Source organism: Anomaloglossus baeobatrachus, chromosome 2 (assembly GCF_048569485.1).
Source record: "Anomaloglossus baeobatrachus isolate aAnoBae1 chromosome 2, aAnoBae1.hap1, whole genome shotgun sequence".
Taxonomy (NCBI): domain Eukaryota; kingdom Metazoa; phylum Chordata; class Amphibia; order Anura; family Aromobatidae; genus Anomaloglossus; species Anomaloglossus baeobatrachus.
In genome coordinates this window covers 794,112,193-794,129,059 of record NC_134354.1, presented here as the reverse complement: position 1 = coordinate 794,129,059, position 16,867 = coordinate 794,112,193, and the positions used below count along the sequence as shown (strand labels likewise).

General features: G+C 37.9%; 1 protein-coding gene across 1 annotated transcript in view; it reads left to right on the top strand.

Annotated features, from left to right (window-relative positions):
- LOC142290097 (protein sel-1 homolog 3-like) overlaps positions 1–16,867 on the top strand; it is a 172,029-nt gene that overhangs the window by 25,222 nt on the left and 129,940 nt on the right. Inside the window, exon 3 of the mRNA XM_075334031.1 lies at positions 15,360–15,891. Coding sequence (XP_075190146.1) covers positions 15,360–15,891 — 532 coding nt within the window. The remainder of the gene's footprint in view (positions 1–15,359; positions 15,892–16,867) is intronic.

The window sequence follows — 16,867 nt, the reverse complement described above, 5'->3', positions numbered from 1 at the left end:
ATTCTTGGTATATTCTCCTTCATCATTCTCAGTATAATCTCCTCCATCATTCTCAGTATATTGTCCTCCATCATTCTCAGTATATTCTCTGCCATCATTCTCAGTATATTCTCTGCCATCATTCTCAGTATATTCTCCTCCATCAGTCTCAGTATATTCTCCTCTGTCATTCTTGGTATATTTTCCTTCATCATTCTTGGTATATTCTCCTCCATCATTCTCACTATATTCTCTTCTATAATTGTCAGTATAATATCCTCCATCATTCTCAGAATATTCTCCTCTTCTATACTCAGTATATTCTCCTCCATCATTCTCATTATATTCTCCTCCATCATTCTCAGTATATTCTCCTCCATAATTGTCAGTATATTCTCCTCTATCATTCTCAGTATATTCTCCTCCATCATTCTCAGTATATTCTCCTCCATCATTCTCAGTATATTCTCCTCCATAATTGTCAGTATATTCTCCTCCATCATTCTCAGTATATTCTCCTCCATCATTCTCAGTATATTCTCCTCCATCATTCTCAGTATATTCTCCTCCATCATTCTCAGTATATTCTCCTCCATCATTCTCAGTATATTCTCCTCCATAATTGTCAGTATAATCTCCTCCATCATTCTCAGTATAATCTCCTCCATAATTGTCAGTATATTCTCCTCCATCATTCTCAGTATATTCTCCTCCATCATTCCCAGTATAATCTCCTCCATAATTGTCAGTATAATCTCTTCCATCATTCTCCGTATACTCTCCTCCATCATTCTCAGTATATTATCCTCCATCATTCCCAGTATAATCTCCTCCATAATTGTCAGTATATTCTCCTCCATCATTCTCAGTATACTCTCCTCCATCATTCTCAGTATATTATCCTCTTCTATTCTCAGTATATTTTCCTCTTCCATCATTCTCAGTATATTCTCCTTCATCATTCTCAGTATAATCTTCTCCATCATTCTCAGTATAATCTCCCCCATCATTCTCAGTATATTCTACTCCATCATTCTCACTATAATCTCCCCCATCATTCTCAGTATATTCTCCTCCATCATTCTCAGTATATTCTCCTCCATCATTCTCACTATATTCTCCTCCATCATTCTCAGTATATTCTCCTCCATCATTCTCAGTATATTTTCCTCCATCATTCTCAGTATATTCTCCTCCATCATTCTCAGTATATTCTCCTCCGTCATTCTCAGTATATTCTCCTCCATCATTCTCAGTATATTCTCCTCCGTCATTCTCAGTATATTCTAATCCATCAGTCTTGGTATATTTTCCTCTTATATTCTCTGTATATTCTCCTCCATCATTCACGGTATATTCTCCTCCATCAGTCTTGGCATATACTCCTTCATCATTCTCACTATATTCTCCTCCATCATTCTCAGTATATTCTTCTCCGTCATTCTCGTTATATTCTCCTCCATCATTCTCAGTATAATCTCCTCCATAATTGTCAGTATAATCTCCTCCATCATTCTCAGTACATTCTCCTCTATCATTCTCAGTATATTCTCCTCCATCATTCTCAGTATATTCTTCTCCATCATCCTCAGTATATTCTCCTCCATTATTCTCAGCATAATCTCCTCCATCACTCTCAGTATATTCTCCTCCATCATTCTCAGTATATTCTCCCCTTCTATTCTCAGTATATTCTCCTCCATCATTCTCAGTATATTCTCCTCCATCATTCTCAGTATATTATCCTCCATCATTCTCAGTATATTCTCCTCCGTCATTCTCAGTATATTCTAATCCATCAGTCTTGGTATATTTTCCTCTTATATTCTCTGTATATTCTCCTCCATCATTCACGGTATATTCTCCTCCATCAGTCTTGGCATATACTCCTTCATCATTCTCACTATATTCTCCTCCATCATTCTCAGTATATTCTTCTCCGTCATTCTCGTTATATTCTCCTCCATCATTCTCAGTATAATCTCCTCCATAATTGTCAGTATAATCTCCTCCATCATTCTCAGTACATTCTCCTCCATCATTCTCAGTATATTCTTCTCCATCATCCTCAGTATATTCTCCTCCATTATTCTCAGCATAATCTCCTCCATCACTCTCAGTATAGTCTCCTCCATCATTCTCAGTATAGTCTCCTCCATCATTCTTGATATATTCTACTCCATCATTCTCAATATATTCTCCTCCATCATTCTCAGTATATTCTCCTCCATCATTCTCAGTATACCCTCCTCCATAATTGTCAGTATAACCTCCTCCATCATTCTCAGTATAATCTCTTCCATAATTGTCAGTATAATCTCCTCCATCATTCTCAGTATATTCTCCTCTTCTATTCTCAGTATATTCTCCTCCATCATTCTCAGTATATTCTCCTCCATCATTCTCAGTATATTCTCCTCCATCATTCTCAGTATATTCTCCTCCATCATTCTCAGTATATTTTCCTCTTCTATTCTCAGTATATTCTCCTCCATCATTCTCAGTATATTCTCCGCCATCATTCTCAGTATATTCTCCTCCATCATTCTCAGTATATTCTCCTCCATCATTCTCAGTATATTCTCCTCCATCATTCTCAGTATATTCTCCTCCATCATTCTCAGTATATTTTCCTCTTCTATTCTCAGTATATTCTCCTCCATCATTCTCAGTATATTCTCCTCCATCATTCTCAGTATATTCTCCTCCATCATTCTCAGTATATTCTCCTCCATCATTCTCAGTATATTCTCCTCCATCATTCTCAGTATATTTTCCTCTTCTATTCTCAGTATATTCTCCTCCATCATTCTCAGTATATTCTCCGCCATCATTCTCAGTATTTTCTCCTCCATCATTCTCAATATATTCTCCTCCATCATTCTCAGTATAATCTCCTCCATCATTCTCAGTATATTCTCCTCCATCATTCTCAGTATATTCTCCTCCATCATTCTCAGTATATTCTCCTCCATCATTCTCAATATATTCTCCTCCATCATTCTCAGTATATTCTCCTCCATCATTCTCAGTATACCCTCCTTCATAATTGTCAGTATAATCTCCTCCATCATTCTCAGTATAATCTCCTCCATAATTGTCAGTATAATCTCCTCCATCATTCTCAGTATATTCTCCTCTTCTATTCTCAGTATATTCTCCTCCATCATTCTCAGTATATTCTCCTCCATCATTCTCAGTATATTCTCCTCCATCATTCTCAGTATATTCTCCTCCATCATTCTCAGTATATTTTCCTCTTCTATTCTCAGTATATTCTCCTCCATCATTCTTGGTATATTCTCCGCCATCATTCTCAGTATATTATCCTCCATCATTATCAATATATTCTCCTCCATCATTCTCAGTATATTCTCCTCCATCAGTCTCAGTATAATCTCCTCCATCATTCTCAGTATATTCTTCTCCATCATTCTCAGTATATTCTCCTCCATCATTCTCAGTATAGTCTCCTCCATCATTCTCAGTATATTCTCCTCCATCATTCTCAGTATAATCTCCTCCATAATTGTCAGTATATTCTCCTCCATCATTCTCAGTATATTGTCCTCTTCTATTCTCAGTATATTCTCCGCCATCATTCTTGGTATATTCTACTCCATCAGTCTTGGCATATACTCCTTCATCATTCTCACTATATTCTCCTCCATCCTTCTCAGTATATTCTTCTCCGTCATTCTCGGTATAATCTCCTCCATCATTCTCAGTATAATCTCCTCCATCATTCTCAGTATATTCTCCTCCATCATTCTCAGCATAATCTCCTCCATCATTCTCAGTATAGTCTCCTCCATCATTCTCAGTATAGTCTCCTCCATCATTCTCAGTATAGTCTCCTCCATCATTCTCAGTATATTCTCCTCCATCATTGTCAGTATATTCTCCTCCATCATTCTCAGTATATTCTCCTCCATCATTCTTGGTATATTCTACTCCATCATTCTCAGTATATCATTCTCTGTCAATCTCGGTATATTCTCCTCCACAATTCTCAGTTTAATCTCCCCCATCATTCTCAGTATATTCTCCTCTTCTATTCTCAGTATAATCTCCTCCATCATTCTCAGTATATTCTCCTCCGTCATTCTCGGTATATTCTCCTCCATCATTCTCAGTATAATCTCCTCCATCATTCTCAGTATATTCTCCTCTTCTATTCTCAGTATATTCTCCTCCATCATTCTTGGTATATTCTCCGCCATCGTTCTCAGTACATTATCCTCCATCATTCTTGGTATATTCTCCTCCGTCATTCTCAGTATATTCTCCTCCATAATTCTCAGTATAGTCTCCTCCATCATTCTCAGTATATTCTTCTCTATCATCCTCAGTATATTCTCCTCCATCATTCTCAGTATAATCTCCTCCATCATTCTCAGTATATTCTCCCCCATCATTCTCAGTATATTCTTCTCCATCATCCTCAGTATATTCTCCTCCATCATTCTCAGTATAATCTCCTCCATCATTCTCAGTATATTCTCCTCCATCATTCTCAGTATATTCTCCTCCATCATTCTCAGTATATTCTCCTCCATCATTCTCAGTATATTCTCCTCCATCATTCTCAGTATATTCTTCTCCGTCATTCTCGGTATATTCTCCTCCATCATTCTCAGTATATTCTCCTCCATCATTCTCAGTATATTCTCCTCCATCATTCTCAGTATATTCTCCTCCATCATTCTCAGTATATTCTCCTCCATCATTCTCAGTATATTCTCCTCCATCATTCTCAGTATATTCTTCTCCGTCATTCTCGGTATATTCTCCTCCATCATTCTCAGTATAATCTCCTCCATCATTCTCAGTATATTCTTCTCCATCATCCTCAGTATATTCTCCTCCATCATTCTCAGTATAATCTCCTCCATCATTCTCAGTATATTCTCCTCCATCATTCTCAGTATAATATCCTACATCATTCTCAGTATATTCTCCTCCATCATTCTTGGTATAGTCTCCTTCATGATTCTCAGTATATTCTACTCCATCAGACTTTGTATATTCTCCTCTTATATTCTCAGTATATTCTCCTCCATCATTCTTGGTATATTCTCCTCCATCACTCTCAGTATATTCTCCTCCATCATCCTCAGTATATTCTCCTCCATCAATCTCAGTATATTCTCCTCCATCATCCTCAGTATATTCTTCTCCGTCATTCTCGGTATATTCTCCTCTTCTATTCTCAGTATATTCTCCTCTTCTATTCTCAGTATATTCTCCTCCATCATTCTCAGTATATTCTCCTCTTCTATTCTCAGTATATTCTCCTCTTCTATTCTCAGTATATTCTTCTCCATCATCCTCAGTACATTCTCCTCCATCATTCTCAGTATAATCTCCTACATCATTCTCCGTATATTCTCCTCCATCATTCTTGGTATATTCTCCTCTGTCATTCTTGGCATATTCTCCTTCATGATTCTCAGTATATTCTCCTCCATCATTCTTGATGTATTCTCCTCCATCAGTCTTTGCATATTCTCCTCTTATATTCTCAGTATATTCTCCTCCTTCATTCTCAGTATATTCTCCTCCATCATTCTCAGTATATTCTCCTCCATCATTCACGGTATATTCTCCTCCATCATTCACGGTATATTCTCCTCCATCATTCACGGTATATTCTCCTCCATCATCCTTGGCATATACTCCTCCATCATTCTCAGTATAGTCTCCTCCATCATTCTCAGTATATTTTCCTCCATCATTCTTGGTATATTCTCCTCCATCATTCTCAGTATAGTCTCCTCCATCATTCTCAGTATAGTCTCCTCCATCATTCTCAGTATATTCTCCTCCATCATTCTTTGTATATTCTCCTTCATCATTCTCAGTATATTCTACTCCATCAGTCTTGGTATATTCTCCTCCATCATTCTCAGTATAGTCTCCTCCATCATTCTCAGTATAGTCTCCTCCATCATTCTTTGTATATTCTCCTTCATCATTCTCAGTATATTCTTCTCCATCATCCTCAGTATATTCTCCTCCATCATTCTCAGTATATTCTCCTCCGTCATTCTTTGTATATTCTCCTTCATCATTCTCAGTATATTCTCCTCCATCATTCTCAGTATATTCTACTCCATCAGTCTTGGTATATTCTACTCCATCAGTCTTGGTATATTCTCCTCCACAATTCTCAGTATTATCTCCCCCATCATTCTCAGTATATTCTCCTCTTCTATTCTCAGTATAATCTCCTCCATCATTCTCAGTATTTTCTCCTCTTCTATTCTCAGTATATTCTCCTCCATCATTCTCAGTATATTCTCCTCCATCATTCTCAGTATATTCTCCTCCATTATTCTCAGTATTTTCTCCTCTTCTATTCTCAGTATATTCTCCTCCATCATTCTCAGTATATTCTCCTCCATCATTCTCAGTATATTCTCCTCCATCATTCTCAGTATATTCTCCTACATTATTCTCAGTATTTTCTCCTCTTCTATTCTCAGTATATTCTCCTCCATCATTCTTGGTATGTTCTCCGCCATCATTCTCAGTATATTCCCCTCCATCATTCTTGCTATATTCTCCTCCGTCATTCTCAGTATATTCTCCTCCATCATTCTCAGTATAGTCTCCTCCATCATTCTCAGTATATTCTTCTCTATCATCCTTGGCATATACTCCTCCATCATTCTCACTATATTCTCCTCCATCATGCTCAGTATATTCTCCTCCATCATTCTTGGTATATTCTCCTCCGTCATTCTCAGTATATTCTCCTATATCATTCTCAGTATAGTCTCCTCCATCATTCTCAGTATATTCTCCTCCATCATTCTCACTATATTCTCCTCCATCATGCTCAGTATATTCTCCTCCGTCATTCTCACTATATTCTCCTCCGTCATTCTCAGTATATTCTCCTTCATCATTCTCAGTATATTTTCCTCTTCTATTCTCAGTATATTCTCCTCCATCTTTCTTGGTATATTCTCCTCCATCATTCTCAGTATAGTCTCCTCCATCATTCTCAGTATAGTCTCCTCCATCATTCTCAGTATGTTCTTTTCCATCATCCTCAGTATTTTCTCCTCCATCATTCTCAGTATTTTCTCCTCCATCATTCTCAGTATATTCTCCTCTTCTATTCTCAGTATATTCTCCACCATCATTTTTGGTATATTCTCCGCCATCATTCTCAGTATAGTCTCCTCCATCATTCTCAGTATAGTCTCCTCCATCATTCTCAGTATATTCTCCTCCATCATTCTCATTATATTCTCCTCCATCATTCTCAGTATATTCTCCTCCATAATTGTGAGTATAATCTCCTCCATCATTCTCGGTATATTCTCCTCCATCATTCTGAGTATAATCTCCCCCATCATTCTCAGTATATTCTCCTCTTCTATTCTCAGTATAATCTCCGCCATCATTCTCAGTATATTCTCCTCTTCTATTCTCAGTATATTCTCCTCTATCATTCTCAGTATAATCTCCTCCATTATTCTTGGTATATTCTCCTCCATCATCCTCCGTACATTCTCCTCGATCATTCTCAGTATAATCTCCTCCATTATTCTCAGTATATTCTCCTCTGTCATTCTTGATGTATTCTACTCCATCAGTCTTGGTATATTCTCCTCTTATATTCTCAGTATATTCTCCTCCATCATGCTCAGTATATTCTCCTCCGTCATTCTCAGTATATTCTCCTCCGTCATTCTTGGAATATTCTCCTTCATCATTCTCAGTATATTCTTCTCCATCATTCTCAGTATATTTTCCTCTGCTATTCTCAGTATTTTCTCCTCCATCATTCTTGGTATATTCTCCGCCATCATTCTCAGTATATTCACCTCCATCATTCTCAGTATATTCTCCTCCATCATTCTCATTATATTCTTCTCCATCATCCTCAGTATATTCTCCTCCATCATTCTTGGTATATTCTCCGCCGTCATTCTCAGTATATTCTTCTCCATCATCCTCAGTATATTCTCCTCCATCATTCTCAGTATGATCTCCTCCATTATTCTTGGTATATTCTCCTCCATCATTCCCAGTATAATCTCCTCCATAATTGTCAGTATATTCTCCTCCATCATTCTCAGTATAATCTCCGATATCATTCTCAGTATATTCTCCTCCATCATTCTCAGTATATTCTCCTCCATCATTCTCAGTATATTCTCCTCCATCATTCTCAGTAAATTCTCCTCCATCATTCTTGGTATATTCTCCTCCATCATTCTTGGTATATTCTCCTCTTTCATTCTCAGTATATTCTCCTCCATCATTCTCAGTATATTCTGCTCCATCATTCTCAGTATATTCTGCTCCATCATTCTCAGTATATTCTTCTCCATCATCCTCAGTATATTCTCCTCCATCATTTTTGGTATATTCTCCATCATTCTCAGTATATTTTCCTCCATCTTTCTCAGTATATTCTCCTTCATTATTCTCAGTATATTCTCCTCCATCAGTCTTGGTATATTCTCCTCCATCATTCTCAGTATATTCTCCTTCATTATTCTCAGTATATTCTCCTCCATCATTCTTGGTATATTCTCCGCCATCATTCTCAGCATATTCTCCTCCATCATGCTTGGTATATTCTCCTCCATCATTCTCAGTATATTCTCCTCCATCATTCTCAGTATATTCTCCTCCATCATTCTCAGTATATTCTCCTCCATCATTCTCATTATATTCTCCTCCATCATTCTCAGTATATTCTCCTCCATAATTGTGAGTATAATCTCCTCCATCATTCTCGGAATATTCTCCTCCATCATTCTGAGTATAATCTCCCCCATCATTCTCAGTATATTCTCCTCTTCTATTCTCAGTATAATCTCCGCCATCATTCTCAGTATATTCTTCTCCATCATCCTCAGTATATTCTCCTCTATCATTCTCAGTATAATCTCCTCCATTATTCTTGGTATATTCTCCTCCATCATCCTCCGTACATTCTCCTCCATCATTCTCAGTATAATCTCCTCCATTATTCTCAGTATATTCTCCTCTGTCATTCTTGATGTATTCTACTCCATCAGTCTTGGTATATTCTCCTCTTATATTCTCAGTATATTCTCCTCCATCATTCTTGGCATATACTGCTCCATCATTCTCACTATATTCTCCTCCATCATGCTCAGTATATTCTCCTCCGTCATTCTCAGTATATTCTCCTCCGTCATTCTTGGAATATTCTCCTCCATCATTCTTGGCATATACTGCTCCATCATTCTCACTATATTCTCCTCCATCATGCTCAGTATATTCTCCTCCGTCATTCTCAGTATATTCTCCTCCATCATTCTCAGTATATTTTCCTCTGCTATTCTCAGTATTTTCTCCTCCATCATTCTTGGTATATACTCCGCCATCATTCTCAGTATATTCACCTCCATCATTCTCAGTATATTCTCCTCCATCATTCTCATTATATTCTTCTCCATCATCCTCAGTATATTCTCCTCCATCATTCTCAGTATATTCTCCTCCATCATTCTCAGTATATTCTCCTCCATTATTCTCAGTATATTCTTCTCCATCATCCTCCGTATATTCTCCTCCATCATTCTCCGTATATTCTCCTTCATTATTCTCAATATATTCTCCTCCATCATTCTTGGTATATTCTCCGCCATCATTCTCAGCATATTCTCCTCCATCATGCTTGGTATATTCTCCTCCATCATTCTCAGTATATTATCCTCCATCATTCTCAGTATATTCTCCTCCATCATTCTCAGTATATTCTTCTCTATCATCCTCAGTATATTCTCCTCCATCATTCTCAGTATATTCTCCTCCATCATTCTCAGTATATTCTCCTCCATCATTCTCAGTATAATCTCCTCCATCATTCTTGGTATATTCTCCTCCATCATTCTCAGTATAATCTCCTCCATAATTGTAAGTATATTCTCCTCCATCATTCTCAGTATATTCTCCTCCATCATTCCCAGTATAATCTCCTCCATAATTGTCAGTATAATCTCCTCCATCATTCTCCATATATTCTCCTCCATCATTCTCAGTATATTCTCCTCCATCATTCTCAGTATATTCTCCTCCATCATTCTCAGTATAATCTCCTCCATAATTGTAAGTATATTCTCCTCCATCATTCTCAGTATATTCTCCTCCATCATTCCCAGTATAATCTCCTCCATAATTGTCAGTATAATCTCCTCCATCATTCGCAGTATACTCTCCTCCATCATTCTCAGTATATTCTCCTCCATCATTCTCAGTATATTCTTCTCTATCATCCTTAGTATATTCTCCTCCATCATTCTCAGTATATTCTCCTCCATCATTCTCAGTATATTCTCCTCCATCATTCTCAGTATATTCTCCTCCATCATTCTCAGTATAATCTCCTCCATAATTGTAAGTATATTCTCCTCCATCATTCTCAGTATATTCTCCTCCATCATTCCCAGTATAATCTCCTCCATAATTGTCAGTATAATCTCCTCCATCATTCTCCATATATTCTCCTCCATCATTCTCAGTATATTCTCCTCCATCATTCTCAGTATATTCTCCTCCATCATTCTCAGTATAATCTCCTCCATAATTGTAAGTATATTCTCCTCCATCATTCTCAGTATATTCTCCTCCATCATTCTCAGTATAATCTCCTCCATCATTCTCAGTATATTCTCCTCCATCATTCTCAGTATATTCTCCTCCATCATTCCCAGTATAATCTCCTCCATAATTGTCAGTATAATCTCCTCCATCATTCTCAGTATACTCTCCTCCATCATTCTCAGTATATTCTCCTCCATCATTCTCAGTATATTCTCCTCCATCATTCTTGGTATATTCTCCGCCGTCATTCTCAGTATATTCTCCTCCATCATTCTCAGTATATTCTCCTCCATCATTCTTGGTATATTCTACTCCATCAGTCTTGGTATATTCTCCTCCATTATTCTCAGTATATTCTCCTCCATCATTCATGGTATATTCTCCTCCATCATTCTTGGCATATACTCCTCCATCATTCTCACTATATTCTCCTCCATCATTCTCACTATATTCTCCTCCGTCATTCTCAGTATATTCTCCTCGTATATTCTCCTCCGTCATTCTTGGTATATTCTCCTTCATCATTCTCAGTATATTCTCCTCCGTCATTCTTGGTATATTCTCCTCCATCATTCTCAGTATAATCTCCTCCATCATTCTCAGTATATTCTCCTCTTCTATTCTCAGTATAATCTCCGCCATCATTCTCAGTATATTCTTCTCCATCATTCTCAGTATATTCTCCTCCATCATTCTCGGTATATTCTCCGCCATCATTCTCAGTATATTCTCCTCCATCATTCTCAGTATAATCTCCTCCATCATTCTCAGTATAATCTCCTCCATCATTCTTGGTATATTCTCCTCCATCATCCTCAGTACATTCTCCTCCATCATTCTCAGTATAATCTCCTCCATTATTCTCAGTATATTCTCCTCTGTCATTCTTGATGTATTCTACTCCATCAGTCTTGGTATATTCTCCTCTTATATTCTCAGTATATTCTCCTCCATCATTCACAGTATATTCTCCTCCATCATTCTTGGCATATACTCCTCCATCATTCTCACTATATTCTCCTCCATCATGCTCAGTATATTCTCCTCCGTCATTCTCAGTATATTCTCCTCCGTCATTCTTGGTATATTCTCCTTCATCATTCTCAGTATATTCTCCTCCGTCATTCTCAGTATATTCTCCTCCGTCATTCTTGGTATATTCTCCTTCATCATTCTCAGTATATTCTCCTCCATCATTCTCAGTATATTTTCCTCTGCTATTCTCAGTATATTCTCCTCCATCATTCTTGCTATATTCTCCGCCATCATTCTCAGTATATTCTCCTCCATCATTCTCATTATATTCTTCTCCATCATCCTCAGTATATTCTCCTCCATCATTCTTGGTATATTCTCCGCCGTCATTCTCAGTATATTCTTCTCCATCATCCTCAGTATATTCTCCTCCATCATTCTTAGTATGATCTCCTCCATCATTCTTGGTATATTCTCCTCCATCATTCTCAGTATATTCTTCTCCATCATCCTCAGTACATTCTCCTCCATCATTCTCAGTATAATCTCCTCCATCATTCTTAGTATATTCTCCTCTGTCATTCTTGGTATATTCTCCTCCATCATTCTCAGTATATTTTCCTCTTCTATTCTCAGTATATTCTCCTCCATCATTCTTGGTATTATCTCCGCCATCATTCTCAGTATATTCTCTGCCATCATTCTCAGTATATTCTCCTCCATCATTCTCAGTATATTCTCTGCCATCATTCTCAGTATATTCTCCTCCATCATTCTCAGTATATTCTCCTCCATCATTCTCATTATATTCTTCTCCATCATCCTCAGTATATTCTCCTCCATCAGTCTCAGTATATTCTCCTCTGTCATTCTTGATATATTTTCCTTCATAATTCTCAGTATATTCTCCTCCATCATCCTCAGTATATTCTCCTCCATCAGTCTCAGTATATTCTCCTCTGTCATTCTTGATATATTTTCCTTCATCATTCTCAGTATATTCTCCTCTATCATTCTCAGTACATTCTCCTCCATCATTCTCAGTATAATCTCCTCCATAAGTGTCAGTATAATCTCCTCCATCATTCTCAGTATATTCTCCTCCATCATTCTCAGTATATTCTCCTCCATCATTCTCAGTATATTCTCCTCCATCATTCTCAGTATATTCTCCTCCATCATTCTCAGTATATTTTCCTCCATCATTCTCAGTATATTCTCCTCCATCATTCTCAGTATATTCTCCTCCATCATTCTTGGTATATTCTACTCCATCAGTCTTGGTATATTCTCCTCCATTATTCTCAGTATATTCTCCTCCATCATTTATGGTATATTCTCCTCGATCATTCTTGGTATTTTCTCCTCTTCTATTCTCAGTATATTCTCCTCCATCATTCTCACTATATTCTCCTCCATCATTCTCACTATATTCTCCTCCGTCATTCTCAGTATATTCTCCTCGTATATTCTCCTCCGTCATTCTGGGTATATTCTCCATCATTCTCAGTATATTCTCCTCCGTCATTCTTGGTATATTCTCCTCCATCATTCTCAGTATATTCTCCTCTGTCATTCTTGGTATATTCTACTCCATCATTCTCAGTATCTTCTCCTTTTCTATTTTTAGTATATTCTCCTCCATCATTCTCAGTATATTCTCCTCCATCATTCTCAGTATAATCTCCTCCATCATTCTCAGTATATTCTCCTCTCTCATTCTTGGTATATTCTACTCCATACTTCTCAGTATCTTCTCCTTTTCTATTTTTAGTATATTCTCCTCCATCATTCTCAGTATATTCTCCTCCATCATCCTCAGTATATTCTCCTCCATCATTCTCAGTATATTCTCCTCCATCATCCTCAGTATATTCTCCTCCATCATTCTCAGTATGATCTCCTCCATCATTCTTGGTATATTCTCCTCCATCATTCTCAGTATATTCTTCTCCATCATCCTCAGTACATTCTCCTCCATCATTCTCAGTATAATCTCCTCCATCATTCTTAGTATATTCTCCTCTGTCATTCTTGGTATATTCTCCTCCATCATTCTCAGTATATTTTCCTCTTCTATTCTCAGTATATTCTCCTCCATCATTCTTGGTATAATCTCCGCCATCATTCTCAGTATATTCTCTGCCATCATTCTCAGTATATTCTCCTCAATCATTCTCAGTATATTCTCCTCCATCATTCTCATTATATTCTTCTCCATCATCCTCAGTATATTCTCCTCTGTCATTCTTGATATATTTTCCTTCATCATTCTCAGTATATTCTCCTCCATCATTCTCAGTATATTCTCCTCTGTCATTCTTGATATATTTTCCTTCATCATTCTCAGTATATTCTCCTCTATCATTCTCAGTACATTCTCCTCCATCATTCTCAGTATAATCTCCTCCATAATTGTCAGTATAATCTCCTCCATCATTCTCAGTATATTCTCCTCCATCATTCTCAGTATATTCTCCTCCATCATTCTCAGTATATTCTCCTCCATCATTCTCAGTATATTCTCCTCCATCATTCTCAGTATATTCTCCTCCATCATTCTCAGTATATTCTCCTCTTCTATTCTCAGTATATTCTCCTCCATCATTCTTGGTATATTCTCCGCCGTCATTCTCAGTATATTCTCCTCCATCATTCTCAGTATATTCTCCTCCATCATTCTCAGTATATTCTCCTCCATCATTCTTGGTATATTCTACTCCATCAGTCTTGGTATATTCTCCTCCATTATTCTCAGTATATTCTCCTCCATCATTTATGGTATATTCTCCTCGATCATTCTTGGCATATACTCCTCCATCATTCTCACTATATTCTCCTCCATCATTCTCACTATATTCTCCTCCGTCATTCTCAGTATATTCTCCTCCGTCATTCTGGGTATATTCTCCATCATTCTCAGTATATTCTCCTCCGTCATTCTTGGTATATTCTCCTCCATCATTCTCAGTATATTCTCCTCTGTCATTCTTGGTATATTCTACTCCATCATTCTCAGTATCTTCTCCTTTTCTATTTTTAGTATATTCTCCTCCATCATTCTCAGTATCTTCTCCTTTTCTATTGTTAGTATATTCTCCTCCATCATTCTCAGTATATTCTCCTCCATCATTCTCAGTATATTCTCCTCCATCATTCTCAGTATAATCTCCTCCATCATTCTCAGTATATTCTCCTCCATCATTCTCAACATTTTATCATTTATCATTCTTAGTAAATTGTCATCTATGGGATTTATTGTACAATCACCATCATTATTCTTTAACCTGATGTTTTAGTATTGATCCAGTGTTATGTTGAGATCGTGGCCTTCTCTTCTTCTTCTTTTCCATCTCGAGATTGTGACCTTAACCTAATGTTCTTCTTATAAAGGTCCACAATGAGACCTAATGTCCTTTTAATCCAGGTCCATACGGAAACCTTTATCTGATGTTCTCCTTGTTCTGTTTCATTTGGAGATCTCACCCTGATGAGGTTCATAAGAACACCTCAAACTTACATTCTTGGTTTTATTATGGTCTATATGGAGACCTCAATCTAAAGTTTTACATATTAAAAAGTACCATAAAGAAACTTTCATTCTACCTTCTTCTTCCTATCAATGTCCATAAGAACACCTTCATCTGATGTTTTACTTATACAAGTTGATAAGGAGACCTCAACTTAATGTTCTACTTTTTATCGACATCCATATCAAGCCTTCAGCCTGGTGTTTTGCTCTTTATGCAGGCTGGCTATTTGTGATGTCTGTATGGAATTTAATATTCTTATTCTTCTACTTTCAGTGCTGTTGGATGCAGATGGTCATATCTCAGACACGGACCTCTGACTGGCCATCCTTCATTGACTTCATCAACCCACCAGAGAAGATTTCCAAGAGTCCAGTTTTGGTAGTTTTCTTTCACTGTGAGAGGAACCAGGTCATCCACATTGACATTTTAGCCTCTTCCCTTTCTCGGCCCTTGGTGGGAATATTTAAGAAACGTTGGACTTGCAGCCCTAATGACAGAGAGTCAAGCCGAGAAATCAAAGTGGACTTTCCAGACCAGATGGTCTACAAAGAAGACTATTTCTTGAGACAGCCCATCCAGGTGACGGATGTTCTGCTGAGAGCATGGATCTCAGATTATCCTACTGACTTTGATAAGCCAGATAGTCACTCATACAGCAAAGCGTTGGTGAAAACCGCCTACCGAATGAAGACCTTACCTCTATATAGTCGACCTTATAAAGAACACCGGAGAAGCCTGCGCTGGGACCAGGATCTGCTGTGGAATCTCACCAAGGACAAAATAATACAATGTCCGGTGGAGGAAGGTGAGGGGCGATGGTGACAATGACTTCATATGTATGTACATTTCCATAAGTTTACTCGGCTCCACCACTGGTTCTTGGGTGGGGGTTGAAAAGGTTCTTGGGTGGGGGCATTATCTTCCTACCTTTTTTTGAAAGTGACTTTGAACATGCAGTCTGACAAGAGAGTATTGATTAGGAGGAGGTGAGCAGGTTGATACAAACGTTGGTGTGTGTAGGAGTCAGCTGGGTAGATGTGAAGGAGTGATGTCTATGGATGTAGCATGGATCAAAAAAGCTGCTAGAAGTGGATGCATGTGTGTGGGTGGGGGGGGGTCACATACTTTTCTCTGTGTTAATGACTGTGGCTGTAGATGGGAGACAGAGAAGCCTCTAGAGGTGTATGTGGAGGGGGCACATACTTTTCTCCATATAGTGCATGTTAGATAATGGGGCAGCACAGTAATGCGGGATTCTCTAGAGAATTGAGTACAAACGCTTTGAAGGGTCCTCAATGTCTCCATACTGCAGAGGAGAACCTGTGCTCCACCTAATCCCAGATACGAAGTATCACATCTTCAGTGGAGACAAGAATATGTGAACCCTTGTATTCTGTGTCTGGATGAACCTGTGCAGCGCTCTATCGGGAGGACTGTATAGAATCTATAGTGTACCATCCACTGACAGCAAGCAGACATCTTGAACACAGTGAAGAACTGTAACACCAGGTTGCATGAGAGCAGTATTGCTACCTTCTCTCTGTAGAGGGCTTTGTCACCTTGTGTTTGGTGTCTCCTCTCTGTAGAGGTCGTCTTCACGTCTTCATCTTGTGTTTGGTGTCTTCTCTATGTGGAGATCATTTTCACCTTGTGTTTGGTGTCTCCTCTCTGTAGAGGTCGTCTTCACGTCTTCATCTTGTGTTTGGTGTCTTCTCTATGTGGAGATCATTTTCACCTTGTGTTTGGTGTCGTCTCTTTGTAGAGGTCGTCTTCACGTCTTC